This window comes from Sorex araneus, chromosome 5 (genome assembly GCF_027595985.1).
Source record: "Sorex araneus isolate mSorAra2 chromosome 5, mSorAra2.pri, whole genome shotgun sequence".
NCBI classification, from domain to species: Eukaryota; Metazoa; Chordata; class Mammalia; order Eulipotyphla; family Soricidae; genus Sorex; species Sorex araneus.
This window is the reverse complement of record NC_073306.1, coordinates 161957728-161985571: the sequence shown is the minus strand read 5'-3', so window position 1 is coordinate 161985571 and position 27844 is coordinate 161957728. Positions and strand designations below refer to the sequence as shown.

General features: G+C 41.5%; 1 protein-coding gene across 3 annotated transcripts in view; it reads right to left on the bottom strand.

Moving 5' to 3' along the window:
• The window catches only part of STIM2 (stromal interaction molecule 2), a 130494-nt gene that overhangs the window by 67570 nt on the left and 35080 nt on the right, over positions 1–27844 (bottom strand). For all 3 annotated transcript variants that reach the window (XM_055138609.1, XM_055138607.1, XM_055138608.1), the window contains exon 2: positions 11112–11242. In XM_055138609.1, coding sequence (XP_054994584.1) covers positions 11112–11242 — 131 coding nt within the window. The remainder of the gene's footprint in view (positions 1–11111; positions 11243–27844) is intronic.

Below are 27844 nucleotides of genomic sequence, written 5' to 3'. Positions count from 1 at the left end.
ACAACTAAAAGAAATTTAAACATCAATGGCAGGGTCAAAGGGATTAAAATAACCTTTAATAAGAAAGAAAAAAAGGAAGGAAGGAAGGAAGGAAGGAAGGAAGGAAGGAAGGAAGGAAGGAAGGAAGGAAGGAAGGAAGGAAGGAAGGAAGGAAGGAAGGAAGGAAGAGAAAATATTGTTAGTTGTATTATTTCTAGGGAAGAAAAACCCCACTCAAGACTCTGAAAAATAGGGGGCTGGAATGATAGCACAGCGGGTAGGGCGTTTGCCTTGCACGCGGCCGACCCGGGTTCAAATCCCAGCATCCCATATGGTCCCCCAAGCACCGCCAGGAGTAATTCCTGAGTGCAGAGCCAGGAGTAACCCCTGTGTATCGCTGAGTGTGACCCAAAAACAAAACAAAACAAAAAAAAGACTCTGTAAAATAGAAAAAAATCCCCAACTCTATCATGTTATTAGAAAAAACCTCCTCTACAATGTAAAATAAATTAAGCTGAGAGAACGAGCAATAGAACAGAATAGGGCACACCTGAGTAATTTCTGAGCACAGAGCCAGGAGTAACCCCTGAGCATCACTGAGTGACCCGAAAACAAAACAAACAACAAAAGAATTAAATTCGTAAACTAAATAGAACCAAGATTTACCAACTTTACAAAACTGAAGATGACATAATGTTTAGATCAATTTAACAGCAACTCAATTAGAGCAAGACATACTTAATGTAAGTAAAATAGAAAGTAAGCTGTGATGAGACATAGGGTGAGGAATTTATACAGCCCCATTTGCCAGGGACAGCCCTTCCATCTGCTGTCCTGATGTAACTATTAATAGCACTCTCACTCTCCAATCTATTCCAGTTTGGGGCTTGAAGAGATAGTACAGCAGGTGGAGTGCTTGTCTTGCATGAGGCCAATCCAGGTTGGATCCCAACCTTGCATGTCGTCTGCTGAGCACCAGGCAGGAGTGACCCCTGAGAACAGAGCCAGAAGCTGGAACACTGTCAGGTATGGCCCAAAAGCAGATCAACAAAGCCAAAAAACTATTCGAGTGTGGATGATGAACTATATATCCACTTTATCTATGGCAACAATATAATGCAGATAGCATTGATGCTAGAATTAATGCCACAATGTTATTTGATTCAACTGTGAAATGGGAATAAGTTCTGTGCCCACCCAAATTCAGAGATCTTTCAGAAGATGAGGCAATACGTAGAGTTTGCTACACACACACACACACACACACACACACACACACACACACACACACACACACACACACACACACAAAGTATTACATAAATTCAACACCATGCTGTGACTCTGAAAATGCCCAGGAAAGGAGGGGGAGTGGAGGAGCGGGACTGGCAGTACAGGCAGGCTAGAACCGAGGAAGCCCAGATGCAGGTCCCGAGTCACACGCCCACTGCTCTGGCCCCTTGCAGTCTGTAACCGCATTTCATACGGAACTCGTAAGGTGAACTGAAAAGTAATGAAGCAGGAATGAGAAGTGCTGTTTTTTCTCTGAAACTACAGCATTACCCCGTGATCTAGTGGAAGGAATTTTGAAGGAGTTGAGATGTACTAGCTGATACTGGCACAGTGCTGTGCAGAAAATACCTATTTATCCTAAATGCAGCTAAACGACACATTGTCAATGATGCTTCTCATATGATGTTCGACCAAGAAAGCACTGTGGGGGCAGGAATCCATCTTCATCAATCAGATTAGAGAGTCCGTGGTGAGTCCGTCTATTCTAGTCTTTCTCAAAGTGGGCACTACCACCCTCTGGAGGGCAGAGCTGAAATAATGGAGATGGCAGTACAACGGGGTACAACTTTGTGGAACTGGGTGGCAGTACCACCTTGGGGGTACAACTGGTGGGCACTTCATGATTGCTTGCTTTAAAGAAAGATAGAATTGGGGCCCAGGAGAGAGGTTTAAGCACTTGCCAAGATGCAACAGCAAGGAGAGCTGGGAAGAGAATAACCCCTGAGCTACTGGTATGGCCCAATGATCGCCTCCAACTCCAAAATAAAGTACCTTTAAACTATTCCTATTTTAATATCCTAAAATATAATTAAAAAAAATAATAAATAAGAAGGTTGTGTCCAAAAAGACAGTACAGTGGGTAGGATGCTGGCCCTGCAAACAGTCAATCTAGGTTTGATCCCCAGCACCTCAGATAGTTTCCGGAGACTACCAGAAGTTCATCTCTGAGTACAGAGCACAGCTGGGTGTGATCCAACAACCAAATACTGTTATTTTTATTAATTATGTATCAAAAGATATAATAATCTTTTCATTAAAAAGTAGAATTTCAGGCAGGCACTGAGTAATTTTTCTTATGAAAAGAGGGTATGGGACAAAAAAGTTCAAGAAATTCTGGTCTAGATGGTTAATAAATGATAAACAAAATCTCTACAATTTCCCTTTGTCCTCTTCATCTCACATTTCAGGTGAACGCCAAGTGATTCTTGACCAAATAAACTCGACCAGTATTTCTGAGCATGTAAATTAAATCACCTTTCACTATAAAGCACTACTCAATCGATAATTTTTATCAGACATATCAAAAATCTCAATTTCTAAGACATATCTTAGTAAATAAAAAAAGGTTTTTAAGAACATTTCACAATGAAGTCTTTTGAAGGATGTTACACCACTGCCACCATCTTTATCCTTAATAATTCCATGGATTGAGACTTTCATATCAAATCTCTTCAGTCAGCAGAGTGTAAAAACAAGCCAGTGCAAGTGACCCTAAGAATGGCTTCCAGTGATCCCTCCATCCTTGTAGACATGACCCTTGAGGCATCTCTAAAATACAGCATGGCAGAACAGCAAACAGCTATCCCTTCTCAGGTCTCTCCCTCCCTCCTTCGTCGCTCCCCGGTTTTCCCCTTTCCCTTCAATCACCACCACCACAACTCAGCCCTTACCATCACACCAAGCTTCTCCTCTGTCCTCTGAGAAAAACCCACGGCAATGCTATAAACTGCCCAGTGGCATCATGACACAGAGATTCAAAGGCAAACCATCCAGAGGAGCTGCCCCTGGATTTCTGAAGCACAGAAACCAAGATAATAAATGGCTATTCCTATGAGCCATTAGTTTGGGGGAAAATCTGTCACGCACAAAATAGATAATTATATATGTTGAAATGTGAAATTTAATTTGTTTATTCACTTACTGTGTTTCACACGATTCAAAACTCTTTAATCTTAATTTTAAATGTTTCTCCTTTTTTGTTCAATTTTTACTCTCCTTGTTCCATACCTATATCTGTATCATTAATTGTTTTCTGAGAATACAGAATAACAGCTACAAAGGTACTTTTCAGGTAGAATCACTAATATTAGAAAATAATCAGGAATATTAGGTCCAATAATATTTTTCATATAAGTTACAAGGGGTGCATATGCATGCATGCATGTATATAGAATTTTACATGCTATACATTAACATAATGCATATATATAAGTCAAACTGACAAGAACTAATATTCTAAAACTAACCTTTGGGGGAGGGTCCTAGGGGGTCTACAACCAGGGTACTCAGGATTTACTCCTGGCTCTGTCCTCATGGATAACTCCTGGTAGGATAAAGGACCATACAAAATGCCGGGGATTGAACTCAGGATCAGTCACTAGCAAAGCCAGTGTCTTAGTTGCTAAACTAGCTCTCCAGTCCTAAAATTATTTATTCTAAACAACATAGATAAAATGGAAGAATTTCAATTAAAAGGAAGAAACATTAGGAAAAAAGAAGAAAAAATTTTTCCTGGCTCTGCACTCAGGAATTATTCCTAGCAGCGCTCAAGAGACCATATGAGATACCAGGGATCAAACCTGGGTCAGCTGCATGCAAGGCAAGTGTTCTATGGGATGTACCATCTCATTAGTCAGGAAGAAAAAACTTGAGGGGAGGGCAAAGTAAAGACAAAAATCACATATACTAGAAACTAAAATATTTTGCAATCACAAAGTAGACAACAACATAACACCAATGTGAATTCTCACGGCCTCCGACCACTTCTCACCACTGTGCTCCAGACAATAAAACCATTAAGTTTTAATATTTAAAATATTAATATAAATATTGCCACTGTCACTGATATCCTGTTGCTCATCGATTTGTTCGAGCAGGCACCAGTAATGTCTCTCATTATGAGACTTATTGTTACTGTTTTTGGCATATCCAATATGCCACGGGTAGCTTGCCAGGCTCTGCCGTGCGGGCGCACTACTCTCGGTAGCTTGCCGGGCTCTCCGAGAAGGGCAGAGGAATCGAACACGAATCAGCCGTGTGAAAGGCTAATGCCCTACTGCTGTGCTATTGCTCCAGCCCATAAATATTGTATGATAAATGTTATAAAATATAAAATAAATAATACTAAAATAATATTTAAAATATAGATCAAATATCTATACATCCCAACGTATTCTAGAAAATATGAACTAGATTGTAACCAACAACTCATATATCCTGAACAGATCACAGACTCAGCATATATCAATATTTAATCTTTTTATTCATGGGCTTGGAGAATATTACTTAGACAGTGCTTTACATCCTGTTCCTAATTTGCAACACCCTAGTCTTATGATTTCAGTCTAGAACAGCCATGGAAAGTCACCAAAAATATATTCTCCTTAGTCTAAATACTTAGTCTACATACTTTGTCTAAATACAGTACACACCAATGATACGTAAACATTTGTGGACCCTTGTGGGTTTATGGACCAGTGTTTGAAAAATACTTACACTTTAAAAGAACAGCTTTCAATTAGGCCTATTATGACCATCCTATTTAAAATCACAGGCATTCCTCATGTACCTACCCTGATCTCTCTTTACCTGCTTTGTTTTTAAAGTTTGTCTTTGCATGCCCAGAGAAAGTTAAATGAAGGATTAAAAATGTACTTGAATCGTTTGAGTATCTTGCATATAAGTGACCTTCAAATATTAGCTCAACATTAAATAAACTGGAAAAAAAAAAAAACCTTTTCATCTGACAAAAAGAAATTCAAACAAAGCATGCATTAAAGAAGAAAACTTGTTCTGAACCAGAATTTTCAAATGCCAAATTATTTTTAAAATTTTAAAAACCAGGGAGGCTGGAGCAATAGCACAGCGGGTAGGGCATTTGCCTTGCCCTCGGCCAACCTGGGTTCGATTCCCAGAATCCCATATGGTCCCCTGAGCACCACCAGGAGTAATTCCTGAGTGTATGAGCCAGGAGTAACCCCTGTGCAATGCCGGGTGTGACCCAAAAAGAAAAACAAAATTTTAAAAAGCAACATTCCAAACCAAAATAAAAAATCACTAAACAAATTCAGTATTTTAGAACTGCTTTGATTTTTTTTTAAGTTTTCTGTCAAACTTCTGACTTTCCTAATTATGTCTATGAGCAGCCCATAACATTACAACTTACTTTAAAAAAAAAAAAAAAAAAACATGTAAGAACTGGAAACAGGGTACAGAGGATAGGCCATCTGCCTTGTATGCAGCCAACCTGGGTCTGGTCCCTGACACCCCATATGGTCCCCCAAGCCCAGCCAGCAGTGATCCCTGAGCACAGAGCCAGGATAATCCCTGAACATACTGGCCAAAAAAATACAAGAAAAAAAATACAGATAAATACAAACCAAAGTGTAGCTACACTGAACCAACGGGAAAACAGTAGTCTGAGAACTAACTCAATGACTCATTCCTTATGTCATATCATAAGCTCTAAATCAGTGATGAGCAACAGAATTACAGCCAATAAATATGCTTTTAAAGTTTTGAGAACTCACATTGAATAAAAACAAGTGAAATCAAATTTGTAGTTTACATATTTACCATTTAACATAACATATTATACATTTTAAAGTATTAAAAATATTTAATATTTAAATATTATTAAAATATTTTAAATATTTTACATTAATTTCCTCATACAAATCTTCTAATTTGAAATGCAGTTTACAAGGGTAGCACAACTCACTTTCATTGCTGGTAGTCCACTGTAGCTAGTACCAAAGCGGTAGGATCCTAACAGATAGACACACTGCTTTTAAATATCACTAGAAGAAACACACAGGAAGATATCATCTCCTGTTTTTAAGTATAAAATATTAAAGAGAGAGACAAAGTAGAAAAGTATCTGTCACAGAGGCAGGCTGGGGGTGGCGGGGCGGGGAGAGGTGTGGCAGAAGAATATGGGGGACACTGGTGGTGGGAAATGTACACTGCTGAAGGGATGGGTGTTAGAGTACTGAACACCCATCAGTATGACTGAATTTCAGTATGACTGAAACCCAATCACGAAAGTTTTGTAACTGTAGTTCACAGTAATTCAATTTAAAAAAATGATTTTTTAAAAAATGAACTTTTGGCGTTCGCCTTTCACGCAGCCGACCTGTGTTCAATTCCTCCGCCCCTCTCAGAGAGCCCGGCAAGCTACTGAGAGTATGGAGACCGCACGGCAGAGCCTGGCAAGCTACCCGTGCGTATTGGATATGCCAAAAAACAGTAACAATTAGTCTCTCCATGAGAGACGTTACTGGTGCCCACTCGAACAAAATCGATGAGCAACAGATGGCAGTGACAATAAGTGAACTTTTCATATTAATAGAACTCCAAGCTCTTTCATTTTAAGTTTTACTGTTTAAGTTTTCAGTAATGTCCTGGCCCAGACAGATTCACTAGAGAATTCTTCTAAATCTTTAAAGAGGACTTACTCCCAATCCTTTTTAAGCTTTTCCAGGAAACTGAAAAATCGGTAACACTTCCAAACAGTATCTATAAAGCAAATATCACCTTCATGCCAAAAGCAGACAGAGATACCACAAAGAAAGAGAATCATAGGCTGATATTTGTTTAGAACACAGACGCAAAGATCCTCAACAAAATCCTAGCAAACAGAATCCAATGATTCATCAAAAAGATCATACACCATGACCAAGTAAGATTCATCCTGGAGATGCAAGGATGGTTTAACATTTGCAAGACAATCAACATGGTCCATCATATCAATAAAAGAAAAAAAGAAAAGATAAAAACCATATGATCATATCAATGGTTGAAGAGAAAGCATTTGACAAGATCCAGCACCCATTTATGATGAAAACTCTCAGCAAAATGGGCATTGAAGGAACTTCCCTCAATATAGTCAAAGCCATCTACCACAAGCCATTCTCAATGCAGAGAAACTAAAAGCCTTTCTTCTAAGATCGGGCACAAGACAAGGTTGCCTGCTCTCACCACTCCTATTCAAAATAGTACTAGACGTACTGGCCATAGCAGTTAGGCAAGAAAAAGATATCAAGAGGTCAAGCTATCACTATTAGCAGACAATAAGATAGTATACTTAGAAAACTCTGAAGACTCTACAGAAAAGCTCCTAGAAACAATAGGTTTGTACAGAAAAGTGGCAGGCTACAAAATCAACACCCCAAAGTTCATGGCTTTCTTATATACAAATAATGAAAGAGAAGAAAGAGACATTTAAAAAAAAATCCCATTCACAACAGTACCTTAGAAATCAAGTACTACGGAATCAGCTTAACTAAAGAGGTGAAGGACCTATACAAGGAAAATTACAAAACACTACTTCAAGAAATAAGAGGACACTAGGAAATGGAGACACATCCCCTGTTCATGGACAGGGAGGATTAACATTATCAAAATGGCAAATACTCACCAAAGCACTATACAGATTTAATGCGGTTCCTATCAGAATACCCATGACATTTTTCAAAGAAATAGACAAAACACTCTTGAAATTCCTATGGAACAATAAACCCCCATGAAAAGCTAAAGCAATCCTTGGGAAAAAGAAGATGGGTGGCATCACCTTCCCCAACTTCAAACTCTACTACAAAGCAGCAGTAATTAAAACAGCATGGTATTGCACTAGAAAGAGACCCACAGACCAATGGAAAAGAGTTGAATATTCTGTCACAGACTCTCAAATATATAGATCACGTAATCTTTCACAAATGGGCAAGAAATGTGAAGTGGAACAAGGAAAGCCTCCTCAACAAGTGGTGCTGGGAAAACTGCACAGCTACCTGCAAAAAAATAAACTCTGACCTCTGTCTAACGCCAGGCACGAAAGTTAGATCAAATGGATTAAAGACCTCAATATTAGACTTCAATCCATAAGGTACATGGAGGAAAATGTAGGCGGAACCTTCCACGACACTGAAGCTAAAAGCATCTTTAAGGATGAAACACCACTAACCAAGCAAGTGGAAAAAAACAAAAACAAATGGGACTACATTAAACTAAGAAGCTACTGTACCTCAAAAGAAAGAGTGAACAAAATACAGAGAAAGCCCACAGAATGGGAAAGAATACTTACTCAATACCCATCTGATAACGGATTAATAAACAGAATATACAAGTCATAAGTAGAATTGTACAAGAAAAAAACCTCCAACCCCATCAAAACCTGGGGAGAAGAAATGAACAGAAGCTTCCACAAAAAAAGAAATACAAATGGCCAAAAGGCACATAAATGTTCCACATCGCTAATCATCAAGGAGATGCAAATCAAAACAACAATGAGATATCATCTCATACCACAGAGACTGGCACACATTCAAAAGAACAAAAGCAACCAGTGCTGGCATGGATGTGGGGGAAAAGGGACACTCTTTCACTATTGGTGGAAATGCTGACTGGTCCAGTCTTTCTGGAAAACAATATGGGCATTCCTTAAAAATCTAGAAATTGATCTTCCATATGACCCCGCAATACCACTTCTGGAAATATATCCCAAAGGTGCAAAAAAGCACAACAAAAATGACACCTGTACCTGTATGTTCACTGCAGCACTGTTCACAATAGTCAGAATCTGAAATCAACCCAAGTGCCCAAGAACAGATGACTGGTTAAAGAAACTTTGGTACATCTACACAATGGAATACTATGCAGTTGTTAGGAGAAATGAAGTCATGAAATTTGCTTATAAGTGGATGGACATGGAGAGTATCACGCTAAGTGAAATGAGTCAGAAAGAGAGGGACAGACACAGAAGGACTGCACTTATCTATGGAGAATAAAATAACATGAGACTGATACCCAAGGACAGTAGACACAAGGGCCAAGAACACTGCCCCATAATTGGAAGCCTGTCTCATGAGCTGGGGAAGAAGGCTGCTGGAATACAGAAGGGATCACTAAGACAATGATGGTTGGAGGAATCGTTTGGGATGGGAGATGTGTGCTGAAAGTAGATAAAGGAACAAATGTGATAACCTCTCAGTATCTGCACTGCAAACCATAAAGCCCAAAGGCAGAGAGGGTATGGAGGAAATTGCCTGCCACAGAGGCAGGGGGAGGACTGGAAAGTGGGGGGGGGGGGGGGGTGGTAAATACAGGGACGTCGGTGGTGGAGAATGTGCACTGGCGGAGAGATGGTTGTTTGATCACTGCATGACTGAAACTCAAACATGAAAGCTTTGTAACTGTATCTCACGATAATTCAATTTAAAAAAAAAAAGTTTTTAGTTCTAACTTTTATAGAAAAATGCCAGAATTCTACTGAAATTTAGAAGAGTCAATAAAAATCCCAAACCTATAATGGCAGGCATGCTTGTTTTCCATAGATAATGATAATACTTCACACAAATGAGTTACACTTAACATTTGACGATAATACAAAGAAGATCAGAATAGGGAACAGAGAGAGGGCTCAGAGGAGGGGACGTATGTTCTGGCCCTCACAGCCCCGAGTCTCACTGGACTGGAGCACTACAGCATCGTAGAACCAAGGAACCACCTGGTCCCCAGGCTGGGCATCTCTGGAAGTAGCCTTGAAATCTACGGCACCGCTTGGGAGGCTCCCCACAAGATACAGATTAAAATAACTTAGAATTTTAAGAACTATCATCAAATGCATATAAGCTGCCAAATAACTCCATAAGCTTAATACCTGTCTACATATGATACGTAATTTTAGCACTCTTTCTTTGGAAGGTGTTTTAATGATGAACAAAAATCAAAAAGGCAGGGGAGCATAAAGCTTCATAGAGTATTTTGTAATGCTAATACAGTAAGAAATGTATTTGGTTCTTGTTCCTGAGCTCATGCTAGTGAAACTAGGGGAGTGGGACTGGGGAGGGCGAGAGGGAGGAAGACCAAGCTTAGACAGTCTCGGGGTCAGGCCGGTCACCAGAAAGAACAAGTGATTAGAAGGCTGGAATTTTCCGTCTCGGACTACTGACCTCTGCAGAAATTAAATCAATAAAAGCCGCAATCTGAGATTCAGAGAGTTTGCAGGTTGTGAATATATGGATGTGCTAAGGTTAGTGTGCCCAGAAAGTTAGAAAAGTATTTTCCTTCTCCTAAACCTTGTCCTAAACTCTTCTTTCATTTGGCTTGTCCAGTGTTAGATACTACACCATAAGCCAGTTAAACATAAGTAAAGCTCTTTCCTGAGTCCTCTGCATAATCAAACCCTACAAAAGAGACACTGCAAGGACACCCCAGGTGTATATGTCAGTAGCACTGTCAGTAGCGAGCATAAATGGCCCAAGTCCTGTGCCAAGTCTCTGACATGGAAGCTGTTAGCCAGACAGCCTCTGAAAGCACAGGATCTTCAGCAAACTGTCATCAACAGCGTCAGAAGTAATTACGAGACACCCATTTGAGGGTGAACAACTGGCTGGGTCGAAAACCATCCAAAAATCACAATATCTGTAAACTGATATTATCAATTACAAAAGAAATTTTTTATTAGATTTTTTAAAAATAAAGAATCTAGCCTTATTCTCAGCTCCAAATTAATTGACCTCAGTTAAGTTCACTTGCAACTTCTGAAACACAGCTTTATCTCCAAAGCTATTTCCAGCTTTGGAAAGTGAACCTGCACACAACCTTTGAACATTTTATAATAAACTACTTAAAATTGAACATGGGGCTGGAGTGATGTACAGCAGGTAGGGCCCTGAGCATCAGGGTGTGGCCAAAAGAAAAAAGAAAGGTGGCAATATCAAGACTAAAATTAATGAACTTCAAGATGAAGAACTCAAGCTGCAAGAAATGAGAAAACAAAGACTCAAAATTTTAGTTATCCTGTCTTAAAAGAAAACCACAGCAAATATTTTTCTACCTACTTCATCACTTTCATCGACTTCAATCCCACCGTCTTTGTCATCATCCATTTGCTTGTGTATTGTCTGAAGCGCTTCCAGACTGAATCGATCCTCTTCAGTGAAGCAGGGTGGACTCAGTGACAGGCAGGGATCTGAAACAGAACCATGGACAATCCATAAACTGTCATGCCACGACACAGGTTATCAATAGGGAATATGTCTTCAAGGAAAACCAACAATTACATTTCAGAATCAAATTACAAAGCTGCCTTTACCAAAACACTAAATAAATTAGATAGATATAGATATATAGAAAGACAGACAGACAGAAGACTGATAGGCAGGGACTGGAGCAGTAGTACAGGGCGAAGGGCTTACTTCCAAGCCAGGTTAGTCCCAGGCACCCACATATGGTCCCCTCTGCCCACCAGGAGTAAGCCCTGAGCACAGAGCCAGGAGTAACCCCTAAACACAGCCAGTTGTGCCCTCCCAAAAACACAGTTGACTAGAAAAAACAGTTCCATTTATTTGATATTAGGCAACTCTAACCACGAGTGTCAGCAGTATTAACTTCAGACTGTTTGCATGCCTGTAGCCATTTTCTTCTTATTCAATCAATCTATGACTTCCCAAATACATGATCTCCCCTCTTCTAAAAACAGAACCAGATGCTGGAGGGACAGCTAAGTGACAGCAAGTGCCTGCTGCCTTGCCAGCGCAGACCCTCGTTCAGACATCTGTGTCACCCACCAACAGGGAGCCAGGTGTGCAGCTGAAAATGTGTGTAAGGACGGCACACAGGAAGACAGTGACTCCTGACAAGCATGTATGAGCACCACAGCATCCCCTTCCCTACAGCCCTGTGAGAAAGAACCTACATAACCACACAAGCACATGGTCCAGTGTGGCCAGCTGTGTGAGCACTGCAACCAAGCATGTGTGTCATACTCCCACCCATCATCTCAACAACGAACGGATGAAGTTGAAAATTAAAACCTAAAACCAAAAATCAGGGAGATAAAGAATGGAGCCTGTGCTTTGCATGTATGAAGCTCATACCACATGACCCCCCCACAGACAAGACCAATGGGTATGAACCCGGTGGTGACCCCTAAATCCTATCAGGCTGGCCACAGTGCAGCTCGAGCACTGTTGACCTGGGCAGTCTGCATCACTGGGCCAAGCACTGCTTGGGAAAGGTCCCCAGGCTGCCCAAGCACCGCTGGGAAAACCCCCATATAAAATGGGTTGGTGCCAGGAGATAGTGCAGTGAGAGTGCAGAGTTGCGGTAACTGAGTCCACCAAGACCGTTAAGTGTTAACTTGAAACTGCTCACCTTAACTTTAACAAATTTTAAGTTAAAATAGTGAAACATGTCATTGCTACTGAGAAAAAAATTGAAAAATAAAACAACCAAATTTGATTTTTAAAAGTCTACTTCAGTGTATGACTTCCCCCACTAAAAAATGTCATGAATACTAGAGATTGGTTCCCTCTCTGAACACTATTACAGCCATTCAATAAATACCCACTCAGTACCTACTACATGTAAGACACCAGAAATAGCACAATAAACAGGAGGGGAAAAAATACTCAGAAAATTCATTTTCCAGTAAGGGAGTTGAAAATAACGAGTAACAGACAAGAAGAAACAAGAGTGGATATGAAATGCCAAGTTTTAATTTTTTGATCTCATAGTTATGATCAAATAATCTAAATCCTCAACATTATATTATCAATCTCTAATTGCTCTATGTATCACTGTGTCCACACTGTCAAGCTTATGAACAGATTAGACCATACTCTTAACATTTCTCACAAATTTCCAACAACCAGAGTTTGGTTGCATACTTTCTGGGCCTCTGATGAACTGGTAATGCATATACAAATGAAATTAAAAAGTTCAAGGCTCCTGCACCATGCAAACCAGTGAGAGGCATTAAAAATTAAGGAGAGAATATGCCAAATACAACACAGCTAGCAAGCAAGAGAGAAAGAGGGTTCTCGAGCTACAGCAGCAAATGGTGTTGGGTATCACTGAGAACAAGAGCTTCAGGTGGAAGACTGTGATGGAAGGACACAGTCTGGAAGAGGAAAGAAGCCCGAAGTTTTCTAAAAAAGCCTTGGGGAGTTTAAACAACGGTGGCTGAAGATCTGGGGAAGGAAAGAAAAGACAAAAGCATGTGGGGCAGGGGCGGGGAATGGCATGTTCAGTGGCATGAAAAAAACACATAACGTTTAGAATGAAAGGCATGTCTCTGATCCATGAAGAGAGACAAGAGGACACGAGATCAGGTAGGAGATTTATACAGGGACTGGCTAGGCCCCTGAAAGTGGTTTTCCATATGGAAGAATTTGGATTTTAATCCCCCGAACTATGAGAAGTCCTTAAGGGGTTTCAGGGAGAGGACTGCCACAATCGGATTCCTCACAGAAGACCATTCTGGCGACAGGGGACAAGCAGCTGTCAGGAAGTGCTCCCGTGTCCAGGCAGCACTCAACAGCCCTGGCCTCCCAGGAACCGAGGCGGCAAAGGATGACGCTAGCTGTCGGGCTCGGCAGACTGCCAGGTTGGAACAGTGCAAGGAAAGGAAGACAGGAGGCGAAGTTATGCCAAGAGTGACCTATTTCTCCACATCAAACTATTTCCTTTTATACAATTACCTACTGCCCGGAAGTCTAACCAAATGCTTGTGAATTCTAAACTCCATTACTGTTCCCAAGTCTTTTTTGTCATTCCTTTCTCAGTTGTAACCCTTCAAGATTAATTCAGCACATTAATTCAGGGATCATTTTTAAGTGCAATTATTTCCAAACACATAAACAGCTGTAAGAGATCTGTGCCCATAATGAATCAAGCATAATGGTACTAAAGACAACTGTGAAGATACTAAAACCATTCTCCTTGGCAAACAACTCACAAAGACACCAGCCTCAGCTTCCCAAAATGCACCAGCGTGTAATCATGTACGCCATAGCCAGAACATGCCTCTCCTTTCAACAAAATTCATTCATTCATTTAACTATGACATGGAATGAGCAGAATGTGCCAGACCCTAGGCTTGGCTACTGCATCCCCTGGAAGAAGACCAATGTCCTCCTCTCAGAGCTCTCCCCACCTTCTGTTCATGCAGTAGGGGGTGACACAGCACATGGGCATTATATGCTGAGCATCCTTTTTTCTCTGGGTCAAGACAGCACTTTCTGGACCTGGAGCAATAGCACAGCGGGTAGGGCATTTGCCTTGCACGTGACTGACCCGGGTTCGGATTCCATTCCCAGCATCCCATATGGTCCCCTGAGCACTGCCAGGAGTAATTCCTGAGTGCAAAGCCAGGAGTAATCCCTGTGCATCGCTGGGTGTGACCCAAAAAGCAAAAAAAAAAAAAGACTAGCACTTTACACTGAAGTAAAAAGAAATCAGCTAAGCCTTAAGCAAAGTTAGCCCACCTCTTTTATTTAAACCCCACTTTATTTTCCTCTACTTAAAACCAAAGGAATGTTCAGAGTGTTTCACCTAAAATGAACTATCTTCTACATTCTGGGCAGCAGTGCTACGTTACGTACATAATTTACTGTTCCTACATCTCTAAATTATTTCCATTTCTCGGGTGAGAGAATAAAGACTCGTGAATAACTTTTCTTTAGATTGTATCCCTAAAGATGAAAGTTAGGGTTCAAGTTGAGTTTCTGAAACTCTAATCCATGAGGGGTAAGTAAAATCCCATGCCTGAGTCACAATGAAGAGACAATTCAGTGGCGAAAGCATCTACTTTGCAAGCTGCACCACCAGGCAAGTTTGACTCCCTGGTGCCACAGCATGCGCCAAGTGCAGTCTTGGCAGCTCTGTGAGACTCCCCATCACCGAGAGCAACTGCCAGTCAAAATGAAGCCAGTCACTGGCTCGGCCCAACGTGCGCGCCGCAACCAAAGAAGAAAAGATGTGTCAGCACTGCAGTCAGCAGAGCAACTCCCAGTGAGCACTACAACTGGAAAAGTTTCTCACTTGGTGGGCTGCAACCCCATCAGGATCACATAGCTAAAAAGAATCATAGAAATGTCTTACAAGGGACCCTCTGCGCCTAAAGACTTTGATTCCAGAGATCTAACACATTCGGGCATCCGGCGCAGCATCCAATAGCAATGCACTGGGACTGCGAACTGGGCTACAACTCTGTGCTGCCAAGAGGTGGATTTTTTTCCTCCCCACCCTGTCTTCCTGCACGGAAAACAGTGGGTTGGCGGCACCCACGTGGCAGGAGCCATCTTCTGAGACTCCAAACCCAGAGGTATTTGGTTTTTACTTTTGGGGCTCCCAGGAACTCATGGGAAGGGGACGTAACCAGCACGCCCTCGGCCCAGATAAATCCGGAGCCACTGAGCGTGAAGCGGACCCTCTGTGCCTAAAGACTTTGATTCCAGAGACTTCTTACAGCAATGCACTGGGACTGTGAGCTGGGCTATGCAATTTCTGGCAGAACTTTCCCTGGACTTTATACAGAAATCCAAAACCGCGCGGCCGCGTCCACACGACTTAACGTTTATAATTGTCAGCAATGTGAAATGGTTCCTTTTGAACAGGTCTGACTTGGGGGGGAAACTCCAAATAATAACAGTAAGTTTTTGTTGAAATATTGAAGGTTATTAATGTAGCAGCCACCTCTCTGGACTGTGAACTAAGCAAAAGCCCCACGCTGCCGACGCGGCGTGGCGTACACCATACTATGAGGCGCGGGAAGGGGGATGAGGGGGGGAAAAAAAAAAGGGAAAAGGAAAAAGGAAAAAAAAAGAGAGTTATGTACTTGTAGCAGTGGGGCTACATATCTCTTCATTTCCAGCAATGGAAAACTAATTATCAAATGCTTCCTTGGTAGTAGGTCTGTCTCTCTTGGTTGGAAACTCTAACAACTATAGTGAGCTTTGTGCTGAATTATGGAATGTAATCAAGGTAAAGAGAAAATGAAGTGAAATTCATTAGTTATACAGTAGGGGGTAGGGGGTGGGGGCGGGGGGTATACTGGGGTTTTTGGTGGTGGAATATGGGCACTGGTGAAAGGATGGGTGTTTGAATATTGTATAACAGACATAAACCTGAGAACTTTGTAACTTTCCACATGGTGATTTAATAAAAAGTTTTTAAAAAAAATGAAATGTCTTACGATTTATGATCAGTAAATGTGTGCCTTGCACATGTGTCCTACACGCTTATATACATAGGGTCACATAAAAATGTTCTGGGCTGAAAGGGTCCTGATGGGCCTAAGACATAGCCCAGGGCTCAAGGCACTTGCCTTGCATACAGCTGACCCTGGGGGATGAAAGGAGAGGGGGTGGAAAGAAAGAAACTACATCTGGTCGCTAAAGTCAAGAGAATAAATTGCTGCTTCCTGGTCCTGGCTGAGGAGCTGAGCGCACACCATGCAGCATAAATGTGTGTACGAAGCAGCCCCCTGAGCACTTCAGGATTAGAACCGGCATCAAGAATATACACCAGGGGACAAAGCACTAGTACAGCAGGTGCAGCATTTGCCTTGCATGCAGCAGACCCAGTTTGATCCCCAGCAGCCCCTAAAGTCCCCAGAGGCTACCAGGAGTGATCCCTGAGCACAGAGCCAGGACTAAGCCCAGAGCACTGCCAGGTGTGTTAAAAAAAAAAAAAAAGTACATACCTATACTTCCTGTTTTAATTTATTTTTGGTAATAATGTATATTCCTTATTATTTCGGGGGGTACACACTAGCCCTGAAAAAAATTTCTGTACGTGTAACACAGTGACTAACATACAGGCTGAATGGCCTAAATATAAGTAAATATTAGAAGCAAAATAAATTAACTTCTGAAAACATGTTATTTACCTCACAATATACAAATGGCAGACTCTGGTTTAGAAGGTGGGCACTCAGCGCCTGAGATATAGTACAAGATTTAAAGTCATGCATCACGTGAGGATAAGCCTCACGTGATGCATGACTTTATCATGGCTTGATCCCCAATACCACATGGTTTCCTGAGCACCACTGGGAGCATCCCTAGAGGCCCCCAAGCATTCCTGGGTATGACCCTGTAAGTCTCAGCCCCTCGCAGTGAGCTGGGTGGGTCCCTGGCCTCCTCATCATCTCTTAGGAAACCCTCTCCACTGACAAAAAAAAAGAAAGCCAAGCATGCAAATGTACCATCAAATAAAGCCAGATATGGCATATGAATTGATCAGCATGTCAGTTGGCCAAACTAGGGAACAGCCTGTCCTGACAACAGCAGAGACAGCCTAACTAGGGAAATGCAGAGACTATTTAAAGTGACAACAGGAGAAAATACATTAATAAGCTGTTCCCTGAACTCCTCCCCTTTCAGCCTCCTCCACCTGCAAAGCTTTCGCTCAAGTACACCCATGGCTGGTTAACTGCTTCCTTCCCAACTCTATCTCCCCAGAGATCACCTTATTTCTCTACCTAAAAGAGCCTTTCTCTTTCTCTGGCTTTTTTCCCCAGAGCACTTTGCACCATATTGCATCTTTGTTGATCTGCCTACTGCCCAGCTCCCGAGTGGTAACCAGTCATGAGATGACAGCTTCAATTGATCGTCCTCTTCCCCAGCACCTTACACACTGTCTGGCATAGACAGCACTCAGGAGGGAAAAAATTATTTACTGAATCACTTACCTAATGCTTTTTAATAGAACACCTCATGCTTTTTCACTATAAGTGTTGGAAGAAAAAGACATCAAAAAATTAACTGGTTGGATATAAAAATTTATTAAGCACGGCTGGAGAGATATAGCACAGCGGGTAGGGCGTTTGCCTTGCATGGGGCTGATCCAAGTTCAATTCCCAGCATCCCATATGGTCCCCTGAGCACCGCCAGGAGTAATTCCTGAGTGCAGAGCCAGGAGTAATCCCTGTGCATCGCCAGGTGTGACCAAAAAGAAAAAAAAATTTATAAAGCATCCAACTCTCTATAACACTACAGTTAAATTTGAGCAATTGGTAGACCTCTGATAACATTACTCTTCTGATTAAAACTATTCAATGGTCCCTAAAACCTGAAGTACAAAGTCCATTTTATTTATAGTCAAATATCACTACTCAAATATTTACTGAACAAAATAAATGACATACTACAGAAAATAACACAGGGGGATTTTTATTTAAGATGATCTTAAGCGGCATAAAAGCAAGGGCTGAGTCTGTTACAGTAATTATATTTTTAACATTTTAATAGATGTTTATGAGGACGAAGAAACTTGGGCTCCGGGCACATCTTTTTGACTCCACCATTCTTCCTGTACTAATGTATGCCTCAGAGACCTGGGCCCTACGAAAACAGGACAAGAACACTATTCAGGTATCCCAAAGAAGAATCGAAAGAGCCATGCCAGGAGTATCATGTTCCACTCAAGTGAGAGAAAGAATCTGGAGTTCCGACTTCCTCGACGGTCAAGAATCAGGGACACTGTCTCGTTTGCCAAGGCGTCAAAAATCAGATGGGCCGGACACGTAATGCGATTCAGAGACGACTGCTGGACTAGAGCTGTTACCAACTGGATTCCATGGGACGTCAAAAGACCACATGGCTGCCCACCAATGAGATGGTCTGACTTCTTCATCAAAACCCTGAATGAAAGATTTGAGGCTCTTCCTGTTCCTGGAGCAAGCAGATATCTAATGTCACGTTGCACTAGCATGTGACAGGGACAAATGGAGACATTACTGGCACCCGCTCGAGCAAATCAAAGATCAACGGGATGACAAGTGATACAAGTGACAAGTGATGCTTCACTTTATCTAGTAACTGCACCTAAATGTTTCTGACAATTACACTTTTGGTGGCATTAAGGAAGAGAAATTAGATGCTCAGGAGTCGAGTTAGAAAAAGGGAAAGGAGAACAAACTCAAACTGGAAACAAAACAAGCGCTGGCCAGCCCACAGTTTCTCCATGAAGTCTCTCACTGCTCCCTGGCCTCACTCAGACTCACCTCTCCTCAGCAGATGCTCCAGGCATCCCGGGAAGGAGATGCAGGGGGAGGGGTGATAAATAACTGAAATGCACTAGCCAGTACCAAGAGCAACGCACTAGCCTCTGCTGGGCCAGCAGTTCCACGAAGGGAGAAAGAAAGGCCTCTCGAGAGGGGGCTGAGGGAGCGGTGGGTAGTAGTGCACTGCTGTGAAGCTGGAAAAAAGAACCGGAACCATCACTCAGTGATGGGTTCACAAACCTTAGCAAGAAAGCTACACAAAAACACGGATGATTTTTATTTCTCTGTTCTTGAGGGGTCACCTCCAGAGAGCTCAGGGGCGACCAACGCCACTCTCGAGGGCCCTGCATGCAGTGCCAGGGACTGAATTCAGGACTTTTTCTACACCCTAGGAACATGCTTACTGCTTTAACTACCTCCCCAGTCCAGAGGACTTTTAAGTGGGCCTGTGATGTAGCCCAAATGTAACAAAGAATTGCTACTAATTTTGTATGGTGCTTTCAAGTGCAAAGGCATGCTGTCCTACCGAATCACTTTTCTTTTAAACTGGAGAAGAGGTAATAACATTAGATTACACTTCTTTTTTCTTTTGGGGTCACACCCAGCAATGCACAGGGGTAATACTCCTGGCTCTTCACTCAGGAATTTCTCCTGGTAGTGCTCAGGCAGGGGACCATATGGCATGCTGGGAATCGAACTCAGGTGGGCCAAGTGCAAGGCAAACGCCCTACCCGCTCCAGCCCCTTAGATTACACTCTTACAGCCTTAGATTACATCCAAAGATGCCTATTCTAAGACTCTAGGTATTATGTGAAAGAACATAAACTTTAGCCATGGGAATGATTTTATAAAGAATCATACTAAAGTGGCAACTGACAAAGGATCTTACTAAAGTAGCAACTGACAAATGAGTCCTAATATGACTGACATTCCAAACCTAAAAGTCACCCCTTCTTCTCTTTAATAAAACCAAGGTACATTCTTATGTGGTTAAGTCAAACCAGTAAGTCACAAAATGTGGAAAAAGCAATTTCTCATTAAGCCTTGAACAGATCAAGGATCAAAATATTATATTATTTTATCATCCCAGTTCATTTGACAGATACAGGGGATGCAGTTCTGAATCCTAAGATAAAAAACACTTTGAAGCAATAAGTAAACCTGAAGGAGTAATCCAGTGCTCAGAACTAGTTTCCCTCCTTAATACTTTCTACTTTCAGGGTCAGCAAATTTCAGGGAGAAAAGATCAACTTAAGACAGGGAGCAGGCCAACCGTTAATCGCAAACCAGTGGCTGTGGTCTACTGCCAACGTGGGACATCATGGGCTGCCAAGAACACGGCTTACCATGCCAGCAACTGTTTATGAATCTCATGATTAGGATTTTCCTGAGTACTACTACTTGAGAGAAAGTTTTAAAATAAATGTTGCTTGTATTTAGTACTTCCATTAATAGTTCATGCATTGATCCAATCAAATACGTCAATCTGAGTATTTCTGGAGTAAAAACATGCAGACCCAAGACTTTGGTGTCATGTTAAATCAACAATCCAATTTAAACAAGCAGGAAGGGACTGTCTCCTCTGTCCTCTTCGATCTTTGTTAGGGCAGAGTCTGTCTTATTCCCTTACGTTCCCAGGGTCTAACATACACCACTGAGGTCTACAGTAGGATTAAGGAATGCTAACAAAACTACTGATGATTTCTGTTTTTCTGTTTCTAGGGGGCATACTGCCACAAATTCACTTACTCAGTACATATGTTCAGGCCATTTTCCAATTCACTGTCCTTTGACTTTTTCATTCCTATTTATTTCCCCACGTGCCACAAAAAGGTCCCTTTTCCTTACTTTCAAACATTTCTTACTAAAGATCAGGGAGATGCCCAAAGGGCTAGTGCATGCTTTGCAAGCAGGAGCCCTGGGATCAATCCCCACCACAGCACAGTTCCCCAACTAAGCACCCTTGAAGCAACATCTGGAAGCAGCCCCTAAGCACTATCAGGTGTGGCCCCAAACAACCCCCCCCAAAAAAGTGCATGCTAACCTTCTTCAGGCCCAGAGGTAATGCCTCTGCCTTGAAACTATCTCAGTAAGCAACTCATCAACACACACCTCCACCCAAAAAATATCTACACCTACATTCATGGTTAACCAACAGCTTCTTTCCATGCATGGAAATCTGTGAGCAGAGGAGTACTTAGGTGGCTTTTCACTTCTACTTTCACTGACAGCTGCTGAATGTTTTTCCATTTTGTCTTACTGCTAAATGACTCAAGAAAGCAGTCAAGGATCTCCCTATAATGTACCATCTGTTGTATATGGGGAAAGACCATAAACTATGTATTTTATACATAGCTTGTAGTATTTTAAAACTAAAAAATGAACAGGTGTATGCATTCACTTATTCACTAACTTCTCATTTCCCCAAGTGCTATAAAGATATAATGAAAATATTATTTTAAACAAAAGGAAAGAACTTGGGCACACATAGACAGAGAAATACAGAAGCAATTACCAACTTCCCTCGAAAGATCAGATCCGAAAGCAACTGAAAACACGATGAAATTGAGAATCAGGACTCTAAGAAGTCAGGCTTCTATAAAATAATCCCAGGCCACTAGCACTATTATATACACATAAAACTTTGTTTATTTTTATTTGCTTTAGAAGGAAGAGTATAATTCAAACTTAGAACCACAATGCAAATCCATTAAATTCCATTGAACTATAAAGTTAAACATGCACAAATTGGGAACGTTTATGTATATTTTACAAAAAGAAAGAAGAGGGAAGAAGGAGGAAGCAGAAGGAGCACCTCCTGCCCCCCCCACCCAAACACAACTTACAGTGAACCAAGCTCATTAATACTATGCTACCTGTGTCAACATTTGGGAAATAGATAAACCATTGTTACCATTCAGACAGGGACTGATCCAAAGGCATAGCATTCCACACTCTGAGTGGAACTAAAGAACTGGGGGAAATGAAATTACCATCCCAAGCTTGCAGATGAGAAAAGCTGAGCAGGTTATGGGAGATGAGGGCCCGGGGGAGCTTTCAATTAGTTCCCATCCTGCCACATACTGGATGAGGGAAACTATATAGCTTCTTTGGCTTAACTTCCTCATCTCCAGTTTAGCTTCTTAAGTTGTAAGTTCATAACTGAATATGAGGATTGCTCTAAAATTAATTTCTGACTTATAAGTCATAAAATGTTTGAATTATGTATGCCTCTTTCACACTCCTATATACCCAGAGTTGTGTGAAAAATTCCCATCGGAAAAGGGATCGACTAGAGAAAGGTTACGAAGCCTTGATCTACAGAACAGGAATTATAATAACCTTGTAAGGCTGCTATCAGAATTAAAGGAGGCAACAATATATAAATTACTACACACTGTGGCACATATTTAAAGTTGGTATTAAAAACACTTACTAGAGGAGTCCAGAGAGAGAGAACAGGGGTTAAGGCACTTTCCTTGCATGCAGCCACATGGTTGGATGCCCAGCACTGCACATGCTCCTCCGAGCACTGTCAGGAGTGATCCCTCACCACAGAGCCCTGAACACAGTGAGATGTAGCCAAACAGACCACAAAAGAACATGCAACATATACCTATTACTACTAAGATGCAGAGAGGGACGATGCCCAATAGAAATCAGCTGAAAATCACATTAGGAACTCAGAGCTGGAATCTTTCCATAAGAAAACGATCTTTTATATCCAGAAGTTTGGCTGTGGGCATATCAGATGCTTTCATTTGCGCAAGCAATTATTTTTAAAAGTTCTTAAACATTTCTAAGTAAAAACAAATCAACACTTCCAACTGAAAAACAGAGTTAACTACCCAACTTGGTCTCAGCAACAGACATGAGTGCTTTCTAGGTACTAACAATCGCAGAACAAAACAAGGAAGACTTAACAAAGCTATGACTGGTTCATAATGGAAGAGGGAAGACAAGGTAGGTCTGCAATGTCGCTGTGGTCACAGTAAAGGAAGGAGGCCATAGCTATGGGCCTCAGCACTGCCGATGCCAATAACTCCACTCTCAGAACTGCTCGAGGCCAAACCTCTCAGGTCAATCTTAACTAAGTCTCTCATATACCCCATCAATACCAAGACTCCTGTAGACTCAACCTTCAAAATAACATCCACACTGGGCCATTCGCTTTCTATCATCACCATTCCTCACCCTTGAATGGTTTCCCTCCCCTCCTTTCCTAGCTAAGTCCATGGTCATTCATTCTAATCACTTCCTGGCAAACACCTTAAACTCCCATGTCCTTCACTCACTACATTAGACTTTGTTGGCAAAGCGATAACCCTGGTAAATATCTCATTTTCATCCACTCTACACCTGCAGCTGTGCAGATTGTGATGTCTTAAATCCCTGAGTACAGACTTCAACTGCACCCATAATGCCACTTGGCATTAACTTAACTCCCTGGTCTGACGGCTACCACACTCCACGTCACACTTCAATAGCTTCTCCCCACCCATACCCAAGTGATGACTGCTTCTTATACTTCACCGAAAGGAAGAAACTGCTTTATATTTATAAAGCAATGTGATGAGAACGTCAATATACTTCTAAAGACCCAATGAGCAACTACCAGTTTCAGTACTTCGTACTGTGTCCCTGGCCCATTGTCACAGGTAAACTATTCAAGCTTCCACATAATGCCAGCCCCTGAACTTGTGAATTAAATCTCAGCCCTCTACAAAGACAAGTGCCCCTGAACAACAGATGCAGTTCATTCTCCTGCCTTTAAAAAGAAAAAAAAGTAAATACCCTCAACCCCACTTCACTATCCCCCCAAATATTTGTTCCCCTTTGCAAAAAAGGTCCTTGAAAATGCAACTTACCACTTCTCATTGCCTCTCCTTGCTTTCTCTCTTTAAATAAACTCCAACCAGGCCTGCACACTCCGCAGTCTGCCTAAACTGGTCTGGTTGAAAGCCATCAGCAACTTCTACTTTACAAAAGCCAAAGTTCAATTCTCATCTCTCATGTTACTTGATGAGTAAGCATCTGCAACAGTTGGTCTTTTTTTTTTTTACCTTCCAGATAAACTGATGGTAGAAATTATACTAAGTTTCTGAACCATCAGATATTTCATAAACATTTTACCCATTAACAGCATGAAAGCTTCCTCACAGCCGATCCAAGAAACTCCACCTACCACATGACACACTGGAACACTGTTCCTTCCAGTTCAGGACAGAAGGAAAAGACAAGATTCAGGGTGGCATCAAGTAGGTAGAAACTGGCCTAAAAGGACACAGTGTCAAAAAGACTGACAATTACTGCATTCTTCCTACCTACAGAACTCAATCAGCAACTTCTAAGAAACGATTTAGAGTAATCTGGAATGGAATGAAAGAAGTCATTCACAAAACAGTGCTGAGCTTTTTAAGTAGTATTAGCTTTGTTTCCTGTAAATATGTATGTGACTGTGTAGATCTTTACTGAAAGGTCTTATTTACATTACCATAATCCAGGCATAAGTTTATCTTGGGGAAAAAGTCATTAAAAAAGATGTGACTTATATCCTAAATAATGTAAATTAACAGCAAGGTTCTTTGCAGATAAGCATATCATGTGATTAAGAAAAAATAAAAGGTGTCATCTAAACATAAACATTCTTTGACAGGGAAGAAAAGTGAGACCAACATATGTACATGGTCTAATTATTTAAAGCTAAGTAGCATGGGTAGGACGTTTGACTTGTACACAGCTGACCAAGATCCGATCCCCAGTACCACAAACGGTGCCCAGAGCCTGCCAGGGGTGATCCCTGAGTGCAGAACCAGGACTAATTCCCATTAACTAAATTCCCATTCCCTTCTCACCATCTCTCCTACCACAGAAATAACCAAATCACTTCTCCCACAGCCTCTCTAGAGGCTCCCTAGCTCTGGTACTTCCACATTACAAAGCTTCACACGTTTTGTGGCCACCATGTCCTTTGAGGGTATGAAACTGGTCACAACACCCCTTCTTCTAAAATCCCTCAGGCTTAATCTTCCAAAGGATAAAGCTCTATCTCCACAGCATGAAATACAAGACACACCGTAATCCCTAGAGAATCACTCACCAGTGATTCAGCCCCCTCTAATATAGCATTCTTTACGGTTGGGTGTTTCCTATTCTTTGCCCTTACAACATTTTATGCGTCCCTATTATACTTGAAAGTAATTGCTAACCTGTCCATCTACCTTATCCCAGAATACCCGCATAGGAAGGGTATACCTCCAACTTTGGAGTCAGACCTGATTCCAATTCTGAAGCCCACTACTTCCTAACCATCTAATCTGCATCAAACTTTTTTTTTTCTTTTTGGGTCACATCTGGCGATGCTCAGGGTTTATTCCTGGCTCATGCACTCAGGAATTACCCCTGGTGGTGCTCAGGGGACCATATGGGATGCTGGGAATCAAACCCGGGTTGGCCGAGTGCAAGGCAAACACACGACCCACTGTGCTATTGCTTCAGTTCCCTGTAGCAAACTTCTTAACACTGTTGGTTGTTAGTTTCCTTCTCTACCCGTAAAATTAGCAAAAGACATTCAGCTTTGCACTCCTATAACAGCAATAAAAACACAAATAATGATATTCAGTTCTGGAAACCCTGCAGAAAATACATAGTTCTAGAAACCCTGCTGGGTATTGCTGGCGGAGAGAGCAAAGCTCAGTGAGTCCTGCAGCTGCCATGAGCAAACACCACATCCAGGAGCAACCCCAGCAATGAAGGACGAGGATAAGAGGCCCAAAAAAGTTCACTTTCAAACACATTTAAAAAAAAAAAATTTTTAACTTATTTTCTACAAAGATGACTAGGATTTTAAAACTGCTTTTGAAAATCTGGGCTTCTCCCTTTACTGTGTCCCTCCTCATTTTACAAGAACTGCGCTCCCTGGGAGGGGAAAGGCAGAGTGGAAAGGCAAAAAAGAAAGGAAAAGAGGAAAGTCTTAAATGGCAGGAGAGAGCAGAACTGAAGGTAAGGATGAGCAGCTGAAATTCACTGTGTCAACCAGAGGGGCTGGGATCCCAGCACACTGCAGCAGTGGCAGACAGGGAAAGACACGCCCTCCTGGGGTCAAAAAGACACAGACACTTAACATTCGGAGGCTTCTGAACTTGGAGCCACTAACCTTTCCATTAGTACTGTCACCTATGAATTAGAAGGAAACCATTTTATCAAAACTCCATTTAGAGAGGACAAGAAGATAGAAACAAATGAGCTCTAAAGGAATCTTTTACAATTAGTTTGAAATTGTTCGTGCAACTTCAAGGTATAAAATAACATTCTGCAAAATGATTCTGAAGGTTCTTAAAGTAAAACTGCTATTGAAGAATGTCAACTACTGAATTATGCAGTCACTACAGGGTCTTACTTATTATATGAGATGAATTTTAATCCCTGAAAAATAAAACAAAGCTCTCCTTGTCCAAATTCTAGGGTGGAATTCAATAACTACTTTGACAGCAGTTTTAATTACTGGTAACTTAAGAAACCAAAGGCTTAAAATTCCTTTTTTCTGCCTAATGTCGCATGTACCTAACCTTTGGGTATGATACAACTATGTACCTAGAGAAGTCAGGCTTCTCTAAAGGAGCTAATAATGAACCTGAAGGAAGTTAAACTCAGAAAGCTCGAGGATTTATGAAGCAGGGAGCCGATACTAGAACAGAGGTTCCCTCGGGTAGCACCCAAGGCTACCACTACCACCACCTCCAGGTCAAAACATCCCCCACTTTTGAGTGAGATCTCCCACTGCTGGAAACACCTCATGAATAGCTCTACTTTCTCTTATAAAACTCAAATCGATTCCAAAGGTTCCTACTGACTCCTCTCCTTTTATTTGAGCATTTTACCTCTATTGACTCTTAAAAATCATATACATATATAATATGTATTTTGGTGTATATAGCTCTTCGTGATTTGTTTTGGTCTGCTGCTTTAGGTGGATGTGTGCTGGCTTGGCCAACACCTGGCAGTAGTACTCAGGGATCACTCTAGGCAGTGCTCAGGAACCAGAGGCTGTGCTGAAAAAGGAACCTTGATCCGCTGCATGCAAAGCAAGCAACTGAACCTCTGTACTAACTTTCCAGCCCACTTCTCAATCAAGATCAAAACTATGAGATGTAAATAGCTTGTTTAGAAATAAGGAATTTGAAGGGCCGGAGCAATAGTACAGTGGGAAGGGCATTTATTTTCCTTACATGTTGGCCAACTCAGGTCCAATCCCCAGTACCCCATATGGTCCCCCTGCACCACCAGGAGTGATTTTTTAGTGTACAGTGAGGAGTAACCCCTGAGCATCGCTGGATATGGCCCAAGTTAAAAAAAAAAAAAAAAAGAAAAAGAAAAAGAAATTTGAGACCTAGAAAAATTAAGATAAATACCGAAAATAGTGACTGGCAGAGCCAAAATACAAACCTAGCTTTATAGTTCAGTCTTCTAAGGTCCCTTTATTATTCAGAGATCTTATACACTTGTGAAGATTAATGCACAAATCTAAAATCTGTATTTAAACAGTAGCTTGCTTTTTTAAAATGCAACCCCATTTGCACATAATTTAGCTATAAAGGACAATAGAAAGGACACAACAAAAAGCAGAGATGAATGTTCCACTGCTCCACTCAAACCATTTCGTGCAGAATCGCCAGGAGTTGCAGTTTTCATTTGTAACCACTTGCTTGTCACCAAAGAAAGACACCACCCCCACCTTCTTTCCAAGGAGCTAGGAACAAAACCACCTGGTAACTGTTCCTA